At 53.2% G+C, this 18,012-nt stretch overlaps 9 protein-coding genes across 9 annotated transcripts; 5 read left to right on the top strand and 4 right to left on the bottom strand.

Annotated features, from left to right (window-relative positions):
* Positions 1-1,986: 1,986 nt before the first annotated feature.
* Positions 1,987-2,723, bottom strand: LTS14_000292 (uncharacterized protein; the record flags this gene model as incomplete). Its single annotated transcript, XM_064833005.1, has 4 exons — positions 1,987-2,013; positions 2,064-2,126; positions 2,176-2,188; positions 2,248-2,723. The coding sequence occupies 4 exons, from the start codon at positions 2,721-2,723 to the stop codon at positions 1,987-1,989; spliced, it is 579 nt and encodes a 192-aa protein (XP_064699274.1).
* An 857-nt stretch (positions 2,724-3,580) lies between these two features.
* LTS14_000291 (uncharacterized protein) lies at positions 3,581-5,303 on the bottom strand (the record flags this gene model as incomplete). Its single annotated transcript, XM_064833004.1, has 2 exons — positions 3,581-3,761; positions 3,847-5,303. 2 exons carry the CDS (start codon positions 5,301-5,303, stop codon positions 3,581-3,583), a joined length of 1,638 nt encoding a protein of 545 aa, XP_064699273.1.
* Positions 5,304-5,919: 616 nt separating this feature from the next.
* LTS14_000290 (uncharacterized protein) lies at positions 5,920-6,951 on the bottom strand (the record flags this gene model as incomplete). The annotated part of the gene is made up of 1 exon (XM_064833003.1): positions 5,920-6,951. One exon carries the CDS (start codon positions 6,949-6,951, stop codon positions 5,920-5,922), a length of 1,032 nt encoding a protein of 343 aa, XP_064699272.1.
* Positions 6,952-7,935: 984 nt separating this feature from the next.
* Positions 7,936-8,913, top strand: LTS14_000289 (uncharacterized protein; the record flags this gene model as incomplete). Its single annotated transcript, XM_064833002.1, has 2 exons — positions 7,936-8,201; positions 8,256-8,913. 2 exons carry the CDS (start codon positions 7,936-7,938, stop codon positions 8,911-8,913), a joined length of 924 nt encoding a protein of 307 aa, XP_064699271.1.
* Positions 8,914-9,057: 144 nt separating this feature from the next.
* NPY1 (NADH pyrophosphatase) lies at positions 9,058-10,435 on the bottom strand (the record flags this gene model as incomplete). Its single annotated transcript, XM_064833001.1, has 2 exons — positions 9,058-9,848; positions 9,883-10,435. The coding sequence occupies 2 exons, from the start codon at positions 10,433-10,435 to the stop codon at positions 9,058-9,060; spliced, it is 1,344 nt and encodes a 447-aa protein (XP_064699270.1).
* A 317-nt stretch (positions 10,436-10,752) lies between these two features.
* LTS14_000287 (uncharacterized protein) lies at positions 10,753-11,634 on the top strand (the record flags this gene model as incomplete). The annotated part of the gene is made up of 1 exon (XM_064833000.1): positions 10,753-11,634. One exon carries the CDS (start codon positions 10,753-10,755, stop codon positions 11,632-11,634), a length of 882 nt encoding a protein of 293 aa, XP_064699269.1.
* A 1,105-nt stretch (positions 11,635-12,739) lies between these two features.
* LTS14_000286 (uncharacterized protein) lies at positions 12,740-13,666 on the top strand (the record flags this gene model as incomplete). Its single annotated transcript, XM_064832999.1, has 1 exon — positions 12,740-13,666. One exon carries the CDS (start codon positions 12,740-12,742, stop codon positions 13,664-13,666), a length of 927 nt encoding a protein of 308 aa, XP_064699268.1.
* Positions 13,667-14,171: 505 nt separating this feature from the next.
* On the top strand, positions 14,172-15,527 carry LTS14_000285 (uncharacterized protein; the record flags this gene model as incomplete). Its single annotated transcript, XM_064832998.1, has 1 exon — positions 14,172-15,527. The coding sequence occupies one exon, from the start codon at positions 14,172-14,174 to the stop codon at positions 15,525-15,527; it is 1,356 nt and encodes a 451-aa protein (XP_064699267.1).
* A 917-nt stretch (positions 15,528-16,444) lies between these two features.
* Positions 16,445-17,550, top strand: ELO2 (Fatty acyl-CoA elongase/Polyunsaturated fatty acid specific elongation enzyme; the record flags this gene model as incomplete). The annotated part of the gene is made up of 2 exons (XM_064832997.1): positions 16,445-16,855; positions 16,909-17,550. The coding sequence occupies 2 exons, from the start codon at positions 16,445-16,447 to the stop codon at positions 17,548-17,550; spliced, it is 1,053 nt and encodes a 350-aa protein (XP_064699266.1).
* Between the last annotated feature and the right edge of the window lie 462 nt (positions 17,551-18,012).

Below are 18,012 nucleotides of genomic sequence, written 5' to 3'. Positions count from 1 at the left end.
TAGTTTGATGGTTGGTGGTTAACATACCCCTAGGAATCTATGGGATGGATGACCTTTCGATTATGCGCCCATTCCATCACGAAAGGCCTGGAGCCTGGGCATATTGGAAGACTACCCACGATACCTTTTCCTCGTCGCAGATTTCTAGATTGCACGATAGTAGGCTAAGCAAATTGGCTGCATGATACTTTCAGCCTTGCCTTAACCTTGCTGGTCATCTGGTACCCCATTCACTCCCTCCATCTGGTCTTCAGAGAGACTCTCCTCGATCGTAGGCATCGGTACATACGCCGGTGCTCCACGCCTCCCAACCAAAGACTGCGGCGCATGCGGTACTGGCACTGATTGAGTAATCCTACCACACCATTCATGCTGCACCGTTGTCCCGGCTCGAGCGCCAGAATTCGCGTCAAGTAGAGGAAGAGTACTAGCCTGCTCGCGCAAGTTCCGCCTTTGTGTCGTGTTCGCACCGCTGTTCGTAAGTGAGGTGAAAGCACTTCATGACTTGGTCGTGTGTGAGGAAGCCGATCGCAATGATGAGGACGATAACTAGGAGGATATGCATCTAATTTATGGTGGTATACTTTGCCTCTTGGAAGGACCTTGGCAAGCGAACAGGTCGCGCGTATATTGGCAATCGACCAACCGATAGATTGAGAGGAACATGACTTAGAGCCGATCGATGTGGCGTCAGCTGGCTGATTGGTCGTTGTTGCCCATCATCGATGATTTCAGATGACTGATTGCTTGCCTACAGGCCTAGTGGATTACTCTGGCCATATCGACGGGGATGCTTGGAACGCGGACAACGAGGAGGCACAGTACATCATGATTGATGCCTACACTGAGAACAAGTCCCCGTCAACTGAGCAAGGCGACGATCGAGAGGCGATGACTTCGATTCAGATATGCTACAACCCAGCAAATGTCCGGACTGTGGCCACAACGAGAAGAGACAGAGGAAATTGATATGGCTCGATATGGCAAAACAAGCTATCGCATCAGCTCGATATGCGTCTTCAAGGACCAAGCCTGGAACAGTCCCAATTGACGCAATGCTCGCATCCCAGAACTTCAGCAAACGATCAAGCAGTCCTTGCTATCTGAGGCGCGGAGCGTCCTATGTCAATCTCCTCGCCACCTGCAGCCCCATCTCAGCCTCTGCCCTCCCTCATCCACCACACCGCCACGTCTCCCCGCCCAGCACCCCAACTTTAAGCCCTCCCACTCCACTCCTCACTTGCTCCACGACCCAGACATTCATGTACCGATGATTGAAAGTTCACCCCTTCGTAGCTCTGGCTGTGTCCGAGTACACCTCGTCTTCCAGCAGCGCTTGATTCTCGGCCAGAAGTACCAGAGCAGGGAGAGAGTGATGATTCCCCCGATGGGAAGGCCGATTATGAGGGCTAATTTTGCGTTGTGTGATAGCATGTTGGGATGTTGCTGTTGCTGTTGCTGATGCTGGTTGGGTGGGCGGATGTTAGAATAGATGGGTAGGATATGATATGGCGTTAATACATCATCGTCTCGCTCTCCCTAGGGGTTTGCTGGTCTTGCCTGGACAAAAGGAATTTTTGCCGTTGTGCTGTATCTTCCATCAGCAGAACAATGTGGCATGCCGATTGCGTTGCCATATACACATGCAAGCAGGATCATACTTGCAATCGACAAAGCAAGACCAGCGTGAAGAGTGCTTTGAGTGATGATGACACAAGGTCAACGGCCTGGTAGCACTCCTGTTGGCGATACATGTTTGTTGAAGCTACAAGGGTGAGGTCTCAAAGTCAGGATAGTGTTCACAGCGTGGACATTGTTCAACTGAGAGACATGGTCGGAACGAAAGACTGGCAATTGGCCGCCTTCGAAGGGGTACGTTGCATGGCTGCGAGGGCAAGTCGTGTCTATAGGCATACTGTGAATTGACGACGGCAAGCGATTGTTTGTATCTTGAGATTAGTCTATCTGCGTATCTGTATTTCGACATCAAAGGTCTTTCGGCGGCTGCGTGATCTGTCAAGTTGTCAGAAAATATCAACTCGGTGCAGCGATTCTTGAATCACCTTGGTCAGATAGTCTCCGTTCAAAGTCTTCATGATCTTCCCTAGACCCTCATGCGAGTAGTCCTGCTCAAGTTAGCCACGTTGTTACACATGATACTCCGGCATATCTTACATTGTGGTTCCACCTTGATAGACACATGTGTCAGCAAGCCGCAGATCTAATGGCACATGTTAGGTAACTTACATATCCTTATGATACTTCACCTTCTCATTCTCATCCAGCGTAAGCGTAATGAGCGAGTTGACCGGCTTGGAGAAATGCGCCACACGCGGCGTATATTCCTGCTGCTGCTTGAAGATAATCCGATCGGGCTCATTCGCCACCACTTCCGTCTTCAGCGTCTGCGACTTCGCCATAACCTTCGGGATTCCGTACCACTGGCCAGCAATCTTGTAGCGAGTGTCACAGTAGCTCCATGGGTCGTCGTACACAGACTTCTCGGCGTAGACTTGCATGTCCTCTTCGCTGGCGCTGCCGCTGTAGAGCCGGGTGATGGCGTCCACGATCTTTTGGCGGGACGGTGGGAGCTTGATGCTGTTTACTGGGTTTGGATCATAGTCGACGCCTGTCGATGTGTTGCGGGATTGATCGTCGTGGCCAGTCAATTGTTGTGGATCTGGTCGGATCTCGTATTGCGTCGGGTCATCTCGTTCGGGCATTGCGATACAGAGTAGTTCGTTGTACCTGCTGGTAAATAGTCAATACTTTCTTAATAGGAGAATCGCAAGAGAATATGTCGATAGGAGAAGCCTGTGCGAAACAAAGTGTCCTTCGTTTATCGCTGGGCTTCAAGTGATGTGTCGTCATGACTTCGCCATACCAATCTCGTGGTGGCAAATCATATCGAGGCACTCATGGGCCAAAGCTGTTCACTGCAGACACGGTTCGGACCATTACTGATGGCTACAGAAGACAATGAGCAGTTGCTTACACATGTGTGCGAAGGGTGAAGCATTGTTTGATGACACCTCTTCATCGATATGCTTGGCATATCACAGCACTAGCAGGGTAATTTGAGGACTAACAACGCTATTACCATCGTCTCCTCTGAAGACTATGGCGTCGGCTTGGCTGCAAAGAACCAGACGCTAATGGGTATATGTCAGGCTCTGGTCAGGATCGAGGCTTCTCCATTCCTTACTACCCAGGTAGTTGTCCATACATCAACACCGTCGGCAGCACCGTCTAAATCAACTGGGAGAGACGCACAGTCTGAATACTGTCAACGCGGAGGGTATTTGAGCAACGTGTTTGAAGTGCCAGACTACCTATAGGCTACATCTATCCAGAAATGCTAGGCTACGTAGCTCGCTCTGGATTCATGCACCAAGTGCATGTCAGTGCTTGCGGCGGAAGTCCGGCCGGCATTTAGTACTACCTGCTAGGTTGTTGCGATTCCATTTAGTGTAGGCTGCTTGGAGTGCCGGCTCCTTCGCTTCAGCTTTACCATCTCCAGAGCAGCGCGAACACAACCATAAAGTGCTCTACCGAATATGCCCTTGCTAGCGCCTAGCACTTACCCCGAGCCTGTTGCAATAGAGCGCTCTTCCGCCGAACTGTTTACTTCCACTTGACTGTTCGACTCAGTCTTGCCATCGTCACTGAAGTCAAACCAGTATTTAGCAAATGCTGCCTTGTAAGCCCTCCTCTGCTTTTCCTCGTGGTAGAAGTCCGATAGTTTGCGTACTTCGTCGAAACTGCAGGGATGCAAACAGCAACACTCTGGTGGCCTGTGATGTACATTAGCAGATGCAATGTTTGCAAGGAGGTTGTCTAGCTTACGCTGCAGCTGGCGATAGCTTCTTGATCGACTCTTTGTGTTCATTGAACATGCCCGCCACGTCAATTTCTGTCTGATTTGCTAGCACCCATTCCCACTTCTTCCTGGTTTCTGTCTTGATGTAACCTGTGAACAAGACCTTGCGGATACCTAGCAGGTGCTCGATGGCAAATGTCAAGATCCAGTCGAGGAGGACTTTCTGGCACGGAGATGGTATGACGTCCTGCCGGAGTAAGTACTGGGGTTGGTCATCGTAGCCTGCCCATGGAGAGTAATAGCAGGAAGCCGTGGATGGAAAGAAGAGGTTGAGCTGGACCAGGTTTGGAAGTGTCTTGAGCATACTTGCCGGGACCACCGCGTTATGATGGGCACCAATGTCATCCCATGGGCGGACCTCGACCCCAAAGAAGAGAATGTACTCGCGATAGGTGAAGCGCAGCTCAAGGTATCGAAGGTCTGTCGGATCGAAATGAGATGTGATCATCGAGGCTTGCGCGAAAATCAGATGCTCATATACCTTGATAGTATCCTTAAGCAGTGTCGACATAGCCATGGCATGCGTTCGCTTGTCCAAGCGTAGTAAAGATAAATTCGATTGAGGTACATCGGCCGGTCGAGTCGAGTCGTAGAGTACGGCGGGTTCGCTATCTGTCCCGCTCCCTTGCGAGATTGTCTGAACAAGAGTTCTTCGAGGGTCCAACGGAGCTTTGAATAGGACACGCTTACCAAGAGCGTAGAGCATGATATGTTGCTGGATTTCGACGGGTAGCTTATTGTATTGGAACTTCGCCCGCTTTTCTCCCGGCATTCTACTCCACCAGATCCACTGCAATTTGAACCCAGATGGACCGACTGTGCGAATCGACGGTTCAGGGAGCGCGGAGAGAAAGCTGCTGAGTGACAGCCAGCGGTCTTGGTCACGAACCATGACCGTGGCTGCATTCCATCCACCGTCTAGGTCACATACCAACTTCAGCTGGACCAGAGCAATGAAGTCGTGACGCACCAAGCAATGCACAGCTGCAGTCGTATCGCAGGCGTAGAAAAGGGTTGGGCTGATAGGCAGTGCTTCGATAAGGAGTGGGTCGGCTGTACGCGTGAACGACTGGCTGTTGTATTCTTGCATACCCGGAACAGAGTAGTGGAAGATAGCATCATATGGATGAGGCTTTTGTATCTTGACTGGATGCTGCAGGCCGTAACGGGCGTTCTTCTGGCCAAGAATGACGGGCTTCTCGACACAGACACGGCTGATCTCCTCAGGGGTTTGCAGGCTCAGTGGGACAGGTCTCGATTTGATACGACGGCGTTTCTGAGCCGCAGTCAGTGGTAGAGTAGTGCCCGCATTGCCAAATCCACCGTGCGTGCCCCACACGACCGATTTGTTGTCGTCACCCCAGCCATGTGTGTCCGGACTCGGGGTTGTGTCAGCTGTGTAGCCGTCCGTGGCGTGATCCATTGCGCGGTTGAGTGGGTGATGGCGCAGTATTATGTCCCGCGGTGGCTATGGAAGTAGACAGGGTGCTCGGCGGAGTCGGTTGGGTCCTTTCTGAGGTCGTTGGGTGCTCTTCGCGCTTAGCAAGGTGCTTCTTGATGTCGATAAGCTGCTTTTCGAGTCCGTGTTTTGTGATCGAATGAAGATAGTAAGGTTGAGCAGTGCGGAAAGGTTGCAAGAATGCGGGAGAGGATAGATATAGGCCTAGATCGAGCAGTGAAAGCTGACCCCGAGCGTGTATTTTGCGGACCGGACCGTAGACGCCACCGGACTCGGCTTGAGGTGAATGCAAAAGCTAGTAACGGAGTAAACAGCAGAGACTGCAGTGAATAAATCAGTACAATCCAATTATCACCTCCAGAAGCCCAAGGGCCAAGACTTACAACCATTGGCAAGAGCATCATTCTGCTACCGCGAAACAGAACGTACAAGACACCCAAGCAACGCCATTCTCCCGAATACCACGCTTGTTGAGCAGTGCCGCCAAATCGAGGCCGCAGCTCCAGCGCCGATAGCGACCAGCTCATGCCCAGAGCTCAACGTCTTTGCACCCCTGCAACCATATTTCTGCCTGCCCAGCCTACCCATAAACGATTTTCTTACACTCCTCCATGCCTTTGCCAACGCCATCGTCATCGAAGTCGAAAACGCATTGCTTATAGCCCTCTTTCCACTCATCCGGCTTCGGCCTATGACCCGAGCACCCAATCCCCGCACAATTGCAGTAGAGTCTCCCTTCGAGTCCAGGCAGCTGACGAAATACCTTCGTGGTATCGAGCCAGAGCGCCTCGAGTGCTTCAGCGCGCAAGGCCTTGTTGAAACCAAGCACGTTCGTTTGCACAGGCTTGAGTGCAGCAATCTGAGTCCAATCGTCCTTGCGTTGGAACTGTGAGCCTTGCAAAATTGACAGCCCGTTGGCAGAAGTTCCGTACTGCAGCGGCTCTACGACAAGGTCTCCTGAGTCGTAAGATCCATCTTCTAGTTGCCTAGGTGTGGTGAAGCGGAGCTCGATAGATTCAGCAACAGCATAAAGGAAGATACGCTTACGTGTTTCCGCAGCCAGGCTCATGAAGCTCGTCTGTTTGTGAGTGACTGTTGTTGAAAGTGACGTCTTTGTTGCAGCATTCGACTCGGCGACAGCCCTCCATGACTTCCACTGCTCGTCAAGAGCAGCCTGAGCCCAGTTTTGGCCCTTCACCTCTGGCAGAGTGCGCAAGAAGTCACCGAGTCGCAGCCAACGATCACCGTCCTTGACCTTCACCGTAGCAGCCGCCCACCCCAAGTCGAGATCGCAGAAGAGTTTGAGCTGCACTTTGATGAACAGCCCGCTTCGCACGAGCAGGTGGACTGCACTCGTGCTCTTGATATCATAGAAGAGAGTAGGTGAGATAGAGAGGGCTTCGAAGAGTAGCGGGTTTGCCTCGTAGAAGAAGTCTTGATTGTTGTAGGCTTCGAGGATGGGTAGCGCGAAGGCGAAGATGAGGTCCTGTGGGTGTGTGCGTTGGATCTTCAGGAAGGGGTCGAAGTGGTGGCGGTCGCTCTTGGTTTCGGGCTTCTCGGCCGTGACGCTGTTGTTGACCAGGAGGGTATAATTGGGGTAGGAGTAATCCATGGTTTATCGTAGATTGTGTGATCGGTTGTAAATGGTGTGCTCGAGTGTAGGTGGTGCAGTTGGTTGTAGGTGGTGTATAATGTACGATGTAGTTGCGGAATACAGCTTGTTGACACAGACTTTGTGTTACTGGAAGACTTCTTTGCTGAGGGTGTGCGATTATTATTGTAAGTCGTGGCTGAAGTTGTTGTGGAACCCGGAGTGTAGTAATTATCGAAGCGATCAGACTCGAAGATATACGTCGAAGTTCCGAAGTCCATTCGTTGTATATAAAGATTAGTAGGAAGCGGCGCCTAAGTTCTGTCATGAGGGACACGGTCCAGTCACGAAATTGGCGAAAGCAGAAGTGAATGCGTCTCTCCATTCACACTGGTCGATTTACATGGTGTCCATGAGCTCTGATTTCGCCATCGCCTGTAGTCTCAGCAGCACAAAGAAGCAGCATGATTACGAGGTGTGCTAGGTATGGGAGGAGAAGTCGGGGAGGAAGCAGACGGATTAAGAAACGATGCTTAGCCAGTAGGGGAGAACAGGTTGTCAGGTTCAGGTGCAGACTGGGCGGATCACTACTCCTCTTCAGCAAAATCATTCCAGGCACTGTTTGCTACTTGGCTCGCAACGTATTCCGGCACATCTTCTCTGTTCGCAACAGAAGACATGGGCTGGTCGGGAGTGAAAAGTGTGATCGGCCGGACGCAATCGTGTCGCATAGCGTTCTTCCAGCAGCGTAGTGAATTGTTCTTGACAGTACGTGATGTCCCTGTAGCACAACCTCATAACGAGACCTTGAGGTGTGCTGCAATATTGTGCTGAGGTGAATGGCAGAGGAAGAGAAGTGAAGTAGAGATGTCGGCTCATCTTCGGCGAAGTACAGTGGCCTAAGCGCACCTCCGCGGCCAAAGCCCAAGATGGCAGCAAGACGATCCATTGCACCACACACGAGACCACATCCGCCACCAGACGATCAGCCCATACTATAGAACAATGGCGACCTCACGCTTCTGCCCCGCCTGTCTCTCCAGCCTGTCCACCTCTTCTACCCTCCTCCGCTTAAGCCGCACCACCACCACCACCACCTCCATACCCTCCGCCATCCAACACCAAATCCGCGGCGCAGCCTCCTCCCAAAACGCCCTCAAGTACCGACGCAAAGACACCCCCGCCTCGCAAAAACGCAAGAAAGCCCGCTCAACCTTTCTCCAACCCAACCTGAAAAATGCAATACAATTCAGTCTTGTAGACGCGATGAGGTACTACATCAAGCACTACCTGCCTATTGAAATCACTCTGACAATATTGAACAGATATCTCCGTGCCAGCGAAGTAGCTCACCCACCCCAACAATCCAAATACGAACTTCACATCCGGCTCCGCACCCCCAAGAACGGCGCCGTGGTCCGCAATCGGCTCCGACTCCCACATCCCGTGAAAACCGACCTTCGGATCTGCGTTATCGCGCCTCCTGACAGCGCGGCGGGGAAAGCGGCCAAAGCAGCGGGAGCCGTGATAGTAGGCGAAGATACCGTTTTCGACGCGGTGAAGGAGGGGAGGGTGGAGTTTGACCGGTGTCTTTGTCATACGGACTCCCTACCCGCACTGGCCAAGGCAAATCTCGGTCGGATTCTAGGGCCTAAGGGTCTCATGCCCTCTGTCAAAACCGGGACAGTAGTTCGCGATATCGGATCCTCTGTCCGGGAAATGGCAGGTGCGTCAGAGTACAGGGAGCGTTTCGGGGTCGTGCGGATGGCGATAGGACAGCTAGGGTTTGGGCCAGAGGAACTGTCACGGAATATCTGGGCGTTCATTGAGGCGGTGAAGAGGGACATAAGTGGTATTAGCGATCAGACGGCGAAGGATGTGCATGAGGTTGTGCTGTCGAGCACGAATGGGCCTGGGTTGAGCTTGGATGGGACGTTCAGGTCAGAGGGGAGTCTTGAGGCGAAGGGGTTGGGTGTGGATTGAGCAAAACGTCCAGAGAAGCCCAGAGCGCGAGACCGTAATACGCGCTTGTGTATACTAGTTCCTGTACAACGTATATCTATACCAACTCGAGCGTCCATCCATCTACACCACAAATGACCCTCACAAACATATCGCCCTCCCCATCTACATCTTCGCCACCCCATTAGCAAACCCATTAACAACACTAGTCATCAACTGATTCGCAATCGCCGTACTAGGCGGCAACCTCAGTCCCCCCTCCTTATACTCCGGCCCAGCATCCTCCCCCAACCCACTCGTCCCCACCCTCAACGCCTCCCGCACCTCGCCAAAATCGAACCACCGCGCATCATCCAATTCCGGATCATTTCCCAAGTCGATCTTCTCCCCCTGTGGGATCGCCTGCCCCACGGCGCCGATCATGAGATTTGCTGGGTAAGGCCAGGGCTGCGTGGAGTGGATGACCACGCGACCAACGAGGATGCCGGCTTCTTCGTAGACTTCCCTTCGCACGGCCTCTTCGATGCTTTCGGCGGGTTCGGCGAAGCCGGCTAGGGTGGAGAACCAGTAGGGTGGCCAGCGTTTCTGGCGTCCTAATAGAATTTTGTCGCCAGCGTGGTTTATTACTGCCATAATGACCGTGGGGTCTGTGCGGGGGAAGGAGAGGTTAGAGATGCCCTTTCGGGTGGCGCAGGGTGGGCGTTCGGAGGCATCGGTGGGTGCCACGCCGGTGGTGGGGAGGGCGTTGGACATGCGGGAGAGGTCTTTGGGCGGGCAGGTGCGTTTGAAGCCGCCATTGACGGAGAGGGTGGGTTGGCCGCATTGGGCGCAGAAGGGGTTGCGGGCGTTCCAGTCGAGGAGTTGGCGAGCCTCGGCGTAGATGGCGGCTGAGGGAGGTATTAGCGAGTTTGCTCCTTTGCCAGCTCGGATACGGGAGGTGGGGCTCAAAAGCAGCTCTGCGTCGTGGTCAGAAGGTGGAAATGAACATACCGTCCAAAGCCTCAATATCCATAACCCTACCCTTGGCAAACGCCAAACCCTTCCCCTCCAGCTCCTTTATCAGCCCCTCACACGCCTCCTTGACACTATTCTTCGGCGTCACGTCTACAGCAAAGTGCGGAATTCCTGTGTACGTATTCTTCTTGTTCGTGTACGCCAACCCATCCTTCCCCTTCTCATCGATCCCCAGAAATACCATCTGAGGGATGTACGTCCCACTATCGTACTTCCCCAGCATGTCCTGTTCATTACTCGCATAAGGGTCACTGGCAATTACCTGTTTGACATGGTCGTGTTTCACCCAGGCAAGTTTGTCCCGGGAGTCTTTGCTGCTTGTTACTAGTGGTTGCAGTTCATTGCATAGTAAGAACTGCGTCGACGGATGGTTCAAGGCTTGGGAGAGGTATTTGTGATCCCCTCTGAGAAAGCCCACGCGATTCAGTGGTGAGCCGGAGAAGTAGTTCGCGACCTCCTTGCCGAATTTGCGGGAGAGCATCGAGTCGTAGTCGGGGGCGGGTTCCGGGTTGGCTGGTTGGCTAGGCATTGTGAGTGGAAGAGGCTATTGATTTAGCATTGGGCCAAGATTGATTGAAGTGAAGCTGTTAGATATGATTATGATATGCAAAGGTACACTAATCAATGCTGCACTATAGTGTATCGGCATTGTTATTGCCGTTCGCTCGGACATAGCGGGGTACTGTACATGTATCTGGACGTCATCGGGGCACGAGTCAGACGAGTCCACGATCACGAGCTGGCTTGACTCTACACGAAATACCACAACATCAAGCCTCCTCAGTCACCACCCACCAGATGCAACAATCCATGGACCGATAACACAGAGGGACGAGGTGTGCCAAGATGTCCCAATTCTACATCCCCTCCAGCACCACGACCTCGACTCCAGCCTCCCGGCCCTCCTTCTCCGCCAACTCCGACGACGACGAAGACACCCTCCCCTACCCCGCCGAACTCCCACGCTCCGACTTCCTTGCCCAGGACTTCAATCCCGAAACCTACCTCTCCTCCCTACGCAACCGGCATCAAACCCTCGAAGACCTGCGCTCAGACCTCCGCTCTCGAAGCCAACTCCTGAACCGTGAGCTCCTGGACCTCGTGAACGGGAATTATGAGGAGTTCCTCTCCCTCGGCTCGGACTTACAAGGTGGAGAGGAGAAATTCGAGGGTGTAAGGGTTGGGGTTTTGGGGTTTCAGAGGGAGGTGGAGGGTTTAGCGGGATTGGTTGAGGAGAGGAGGGTAGAGGTTGAGAGGTTGCTGGTGGAGAAGAGGGAAGTGAGGAGGGAGGTTTTGGTTGGGAGGGCGCTGTTGGAGGTTGAGGCTGGAGTGGCGGAGTCAGAGGAGACGTTGGGAATTGCGGATGTGGAGCGAGAGGAGGATGGGCATGGGGAGGAGGATGAGTTTGACGACGACTTTGACGATGATGAAGATGATGGTGTGGAGAAGACCGCTCTTCTTCCACCGCAACTTCGGCGGCTACAAAGACACACGGAGCAGTATATCCTACTCATCCAAACGGTGGAGCACATCGGTCCCAGACACCCTTTCTTGCAGGCACAAACTCCACGACTTGCCGAGTTGCGGAAAACGCTCTTGCTTGACTTAGCTGCTGCAATGAGGCAAGCAAAGACGAACAAAGCTGCTGAAGATTTGCTGGTTATTGTCCAGCTTTACGGCGATCTTGGGGCTGAGAGTGATGGAGTGCGGGTGCTTAGAGGTGGCTGAGAGGATGGGATGAGATCACTGTAGGGAGATTTTTATCCTTGTATGGGTCGTCAGATTCCTCCGCTCACAGCAAGGTTGCCACTAGATGGATTAGGATGGCATCCCAGGCTCATTCCAACGTTGATGCGTATACTGGGCACCAAGTAGCCAGCTGCTTGTACGTGCTACGGTCGTCTCTGTGTGGCATGCATCGCATTAGACACAATGCCGCTTGCAGCCGTGCTACGACCTGAGACCAGCATACATTGGTCGAGCTTTGTCTCACGGCTCCCAAACATCCAAAGAGATTGCCGATGCTCTTTCATACCTCCAGTAGAGAGATGGAAAGGCGGAGAGGTGAAAAGGTGCCCCCAATTGTCTTTGCAACGGGGCCGTGGATGTATATCTTATATACCGCCCACTAGTCCCTCCATCGCTTGCAGCGTATCTCTGCGCCGAGACTGGCATACATTGACTGAGCTTTGTCCCACGGCCCGCAAAAATTGGAGGGGAATGCTATAACTCGTCATCTTAGCACGCGAAGATGGGGATGTGGAGAGAGAAAAAGTATACCACCCACTTTCGCAGCGGCTGTAAAATTATATTCTCCACATCTCACGTGCGCGGCTCAAGCTCTACGCTAGTCGGCTACGACTGCGAATGTTCGCTGGAAGTATATATACATACCTCTATTGTCACCAGAACCAATCTTTAACACTCGCCGACATTAGATCAAGCTTTTCATTCTATGCACCCAATCGCCAGGATGGAAATCGGCCACGAGTTGCGAAAACTCTTCACTCGCGTACATGATAGGAAGGCACGACATGTAAAGCTTTCCTCCCTGAGCACACCACAGAACACATCGAGATCTCGTGACGAACAGGCCAGTGAAGACCTACCATACAGTCCTTCAGCAGCGAAGAGCAGCCATGCTGCTTGGGACAGAACCCGTTCAACCTCACCATCAGCGCCGTAGACTGCTGGTCAGGAGACTCAGGAGCTCGTCGGTGAGCAGGGCTACGAAAATTTGGGGTAGTATTGGGAGCGCAATGGAAAGTCGTTTCGAACTCTGGCTTTGCCGTCAGAGCTGCGCTCGCAGCTGCTGGAAACGATAGTCGGGTCTATGCTCTATCCGTGTAGTGACCACCAGATCGGCACCTTTGGGGTAGGCAGCGAAGATGCCCTTTACGCTAATTCAAGAGCTCGACGCATCAAGATCGATCCAGGGAAGGCAAAGGTATCCGGGCCTGATCTAAACATCATCTTCACATGTTGCCAGCTGTACGAGGAAGGCAAGCAGTACCTCTACTGCAACATCACCAAAGCCTTTGAAGCACCTTGCGCTCTGAAGAGGTATGCAGCGCTCCTGTCTACTCGAGCCCCTGGTGGGTTAGAGCACGTTCGCCACCTTAAACTAGACTTCTCCCAGAAAGAATACATCCTCTTCTTCGCCGTCCACGTCCCGCCCTTCCTTCCCCACGTCGGAAATCACGAGTCTGACCCGTGCTACGGCGCTGCAAAGATGCTACGAGAGTTACCGCACGTACAAAGCCTGACGCTGAACTTCCGGTCTCCAGTCAGCATGGCTTCAGACAGCGCCTGGGCGTACACCGGCGGCTACAAGGGGCACTCCAGCTCCAGCGACTTCGCTGGTCGAGAATTCGATGACGTTTTTACTACGCCTTGCCAGAGATTAATCGTTGACTGGACCCTAGCTTGTGCAAAGAAGTACATTCAACACATCCCCCACACCCACCTCGAAGGCTTCCTCAAGACCTCTACGAAAGAAAAATGGGACACCATCTTTGCGGCCGAACGAGCAGGTCAGGCTTATGACGAAAGTGCGGAGAAAGCTATTATTGAGAACTGGAGTCTTACTGATCTGCCGCCAAGTTGTCACTGCACCACGCCTTGTGCTTTTGACAAGTACGACCAGATTCTTCGCGATTCGAGATGTCGGGAGCATTGGGGTACGTGTGCTTGTAAGGTTCCGCTAGACGAGACGATGCGGAGGTGGATGGAGGAGTATAAGTTCGAGTATGCAGATTGAGGGCGTGCAAGATAAGGTGAGATATAAGCGAAGATAGCACGACCACTCGACTGTCTAGCGCAAGAGGCTTCTCTACAGCGACGACAACGTAGCTTGTAGATCCGACACGACCTCAACGTCAAATGATAGACGCTAAAGATGAACACGGCCAACGATCTGTTGAGCTCGTACTGCTGGCGCACAGGTGCACGCTCTGTGTTTACGAGCGAGCATTCAGCCATTCACCTCTTCCAATTCAACCTCCGCACATGAGGCGGGCCGCAAGAGCTATGCATACAGTCTCTAGCTGTCCAATATTTGCTTCCGACTTACAACACCTCGCCTTGCAAGCAGATCACTCGCAATTGATCATTCACCTCCACCGAGCAAGGTCCGTGCGTCTTCGGCCCGCATCACGCCTTCGAGTACCAGGCGTGTTCGCAGCAGGTAGTAAGATACTCCAGTCTTCGTCACTACACGCAGATGGTACATTTCCAAGGATTACAATCCTACCGAGTCTACGGCAATGGCGACCAACAATGAGCAACATGGCTGGACAGTCGTGACTCGGCGGACAAAGAAGAATCGAACATCAAGTCCGTTGACGGCACCACCTATCGCCGTACCCCAGGTCTTCATATCGCCCACCACTCACGACACGTCCGGCGGCACACCCACTCAGCTCAATGCATCGCCACCTCGAATCCCGATCAAGAGATACAGCAACTACGAGCAAGGCATCCTGCGAGACGCCAAAGCCGCAGTCGCGCACTTCAACAATGGCAGCTTCGATACCTATGTTGATCCGTTCAACGTGGCGAAGCTGTCGAGTCCAGAGGCTGCCGTGCTAAGTACCAAGCCGAACGCGCGCGTACTCGATATCGCTCGGGACGGCCAGTACATCCAAGTACTCGTCCGCATGGTGCCATCAGAACCCGAAGGTGGCAAGTGCGAGCTCAGAGCCGTGAGCAGCAGAGGTGATGATGACTTGCTTTTCTCGTCGTGGCTCAGCGCCTCGGCTCCCAGTTCGCCGATGGCGTGCTTGCCCTCCACCTTCCTCGACGTTGTTGGCGCGGAAGGGTACGAGATACAGTACAAATGGTGGTGTGCACGTGACTCGACGTTCGACCTGGCTTCTCTGCCTGAGGAAATCCAGGATCATTTACTGCTGCACGTGGTTGGCGAGGTGCATCAAATTTATGACCACTGGGAAGCCAAAGCAGGATACGCAATTGCAGAACAGCATCAGTCCGCAATCGATGTCTTCAGGGATCGGTGTGCTCTTACCGGGAGTGCAGGCTTCAACAACTCCCTTCTCTGCCTGGACAAGGCTACCCGGCGCAAGGTGAAGCACCTCTTACAACATAGAGTGTTGAAGCGCCTATGTGGTTTCCGATTTGGTTCGCTGTATGATGGATCGATGTTCACCCTAGGCGGAGGCCTTCGCTTCTTGAACAAGCTCCAGCTAACAATGAACAACTTCGAATACCTGGACTTCTTCGGGACCAATATCGGTGACTCGTCCAGACGCATGTATTACCGGTACGGGCCTATCGCCCCAGCCGCCATCCTTTTGGACATCTCCGGCCTTGAGTACCTCGAGCTGTGGTTTGAGGCGACGCTGCACGGCGAGCTGTGTAATCCATGGCAAGTATGTGTCGCCGACGCTACCCGTGGACCTAAACTTGATGAGAGAATCGAGCCACCCCCCTTTCCATGCCGCAAGGCCACCATTGACATGATCCTCAGCTTCGGATATCAGCATATCAAGAGCATTCCATCAGTCCGCTTGACGGGCTACATCAAGGACTCGACAAAAGATCGGTGGTCCCAAAACCTTCAGCTCCCCCAATCGGGATCATTATGCGCAGCGCGTAGCTGACCGTGCCAGCGAATATGAAGGACTGGCTGTTCCGCCTCAATGCTTCTGCCCAAGGCCATGTGGCTACAATGCGCTCCACAAGGCGCACCCATACTGTTCATTCTTACACACAAGCACGGAGCCATCAACCAGCGACTGGCGTATCACGCGTAAGGTCCAGAAAGCGCTAGACGAATACTCCTTCGACTTTGACTACAGCAGCGAGGCTGTGCTCAAGGAAAGGGTTCCAGGTGTGAAAAGGCCGGTGCAGCGTGAGATCAGTATGCGTGGTCATGAGGAATGGAGGGCTGTGGCCAGCTCTATAGGAGCCTGGTGGATATCAAGACATGAGAAGAGAGTGCGGTGGTGAGTTTTGAGGTGTGCTTTATTCGCAGCAGAAGGCCAGGAGCGGGTGTGACGGATTAGTGCATAAAGCTTGACAGATGTGCTGGTTCTGCTGCTGTAATTTGAGTTATACTGTATGCTATCAGAAGAGATTTGTGTGTTCCCATTGTATCGTCGCCGCGTGCATAATGTTGATGCCATGTATCCCAAGTCTTGGCAGCATAAAATGCTCTGTACGAGGCCGAGGCAACCGAAAAATCCTGCGGGCGGAAAGGCGGCGCAAATGAGGTCAATTTCCGCCTCGACCCCTTAGAAGCAGGACAGCAAGACCAGACATTGCGCCTGTACAATTCCTTCTTGCGCTTTCCCACTCTGTGCCTCTTCTTGTCTCGGTCTCATACCTTTCCAGTCACTCCTTTGACACTGTTCGCGAGTGCGTGAAAGTCAACAAAGACACCCCGAACCGAACAAAGTTACGCCGCACGCAACACACTTCCGCCTATACCCGCGACATACAACTGGGCCGTGTGTCTCCCTCCTCACCACCACCACCACCACCACCCCCAAGCACCCCTCCCCGTCTGGTCGCAACCATGTCCACCCTCGACTGGCTCCAAATCGGCGCCCCGACCCTCGACCGCCCCTTCGGCCTAGCCCTCTGGCCCATCTTCTCAAAATGCTTCCAAGCAGTCCGCCCCTACAAACCCGAGCACTTCCGCTTCGAGCCAGGCTCGACACCCATGGCGAGCATTTACGAGACCGGCGGGTTTCTGATAGCATATTACCTCATAATCTTCGGTGGAAGGGAATTCATGAAGGACCGGCAGCCGATGAAATTGAATGGGCTGTTCAAGATCCATAACTTTTATTTGACGGCGATTAGTGGGGTGTTGCTGTTGTTGTATCTGGAGCAGTTGATCCCGACTTTATTCAGACGGGGTGTATTCTATGCTATTTGTGATTATAACGGTGGATGGACTCCTCAGCTTGTGGTGTTATACTACGTAAGTCCTACCCTCGCTCAAGCCCACCTACACCCTCCTAATCCTCCTCCTAGCTCAACTACCTTACCAAATACCTCGAACTTCTCGACACCGTCTTCCTCTTCCTCAAGAAGAAGCCCCTCACCTTCCTCCACACCTACCACCACGGCGCCACGGCCCTCCTCTGCTACACCCAACTCCTCGGCCACACCGCCGTCTCCTGGGTGCCCATCGTCCTGAACCTGACCGTCCACGTGGTCATGTACTGGTACTACTTCCAATCGGCGCGCGGCATCAAGATCTGGTGGAAGAAATACATCACCATGCTTCAAATCATCCAATTCGTCATCGATCTCGGCTTCATCTACTTCGCATCCTACACGTACTTCAGCGCGAGTTACTTCTCCTGGCTCCCCACAGCCGGAATCTGCGCAGGAGAGGAGTTCGCGGCTTTCGCGGGCATGGCGATCATCACGAGCTACCTCTTCCTCTTCATCGGATTCTACATCTCGACGTACAAGAAGCCGATCAAGAAGGGTCGTGGTAGGGCCACGAGCGCGCTGGTGGAGATGAAGGATGAGCAATTGCCTGACATCAAGGAGGTGAGGAGGAGACTGTCGGGTGGTCAGCTGAGTTTGGCGCAGAATACTGGTGTTAGCACTGGCAAGGAGAACGGGACGGCCAATGGCAGGACCGCGCGATCGAGGAAGGCTTAGATGGTCTCGCCTGAGAAGGTGGTTTGTTTCCGCACGCGAGAGGCGTCGGGGAGCGACATGGTGTAGTCACTGCGTTCGCCGGGTTAGAAGTGGACAATGCTCGACCTGTTAGGCGAGGTTGCCAAGCAGCTCTCGGCTTTGCGTCCCGAAGCGCAGTCGTGTTGAAGCAGAGCGAGGTGGGGGAACTGATGACTTCGTGTCCAACATTGCTCGAGCCAAGGATAAGCGGTGGAGACTGTGGGCCGGGTCTTCGAGTCCGAAGCGAAGGAGACGAAAAGCGAAGGTCTGTATGAACAATGTACGAATACTAGCGATAGCATACTTGGCGCTGGAAGACATTGGGTGTGTGTGTAAATAAAGTAGCTTGTGGACGGAAGGCATAATCGAGGATACATCAAGGAACTCGTGCTTCCCATTGCAATCTGGATTTGACCGTGAAGGTATCGCATACTACATTGTCGA

This window comes from Recurvomyces mirabilis (genome assembly GCF_035927965.1).
Source record: "Recurvomyces mirabilis strain CCFEE 5264 chromosome Unknown scaffold_1, whole genome shotgun sequence".
Classification (NCBI taxonomy): domain Eukaryota; kingdom Fungi; phylum Ascomycota; class Dothideomycetes; order Mycosphaerellales; family Teratosphaeriaceae; genus Recurvomyces; species Recurvomyces mirabilis.
The sequence above is the reverse complement of the archived record's forward strand: the minus strand, read 5'-3'. Positions and strand labels throughout refer to the sequence as shown.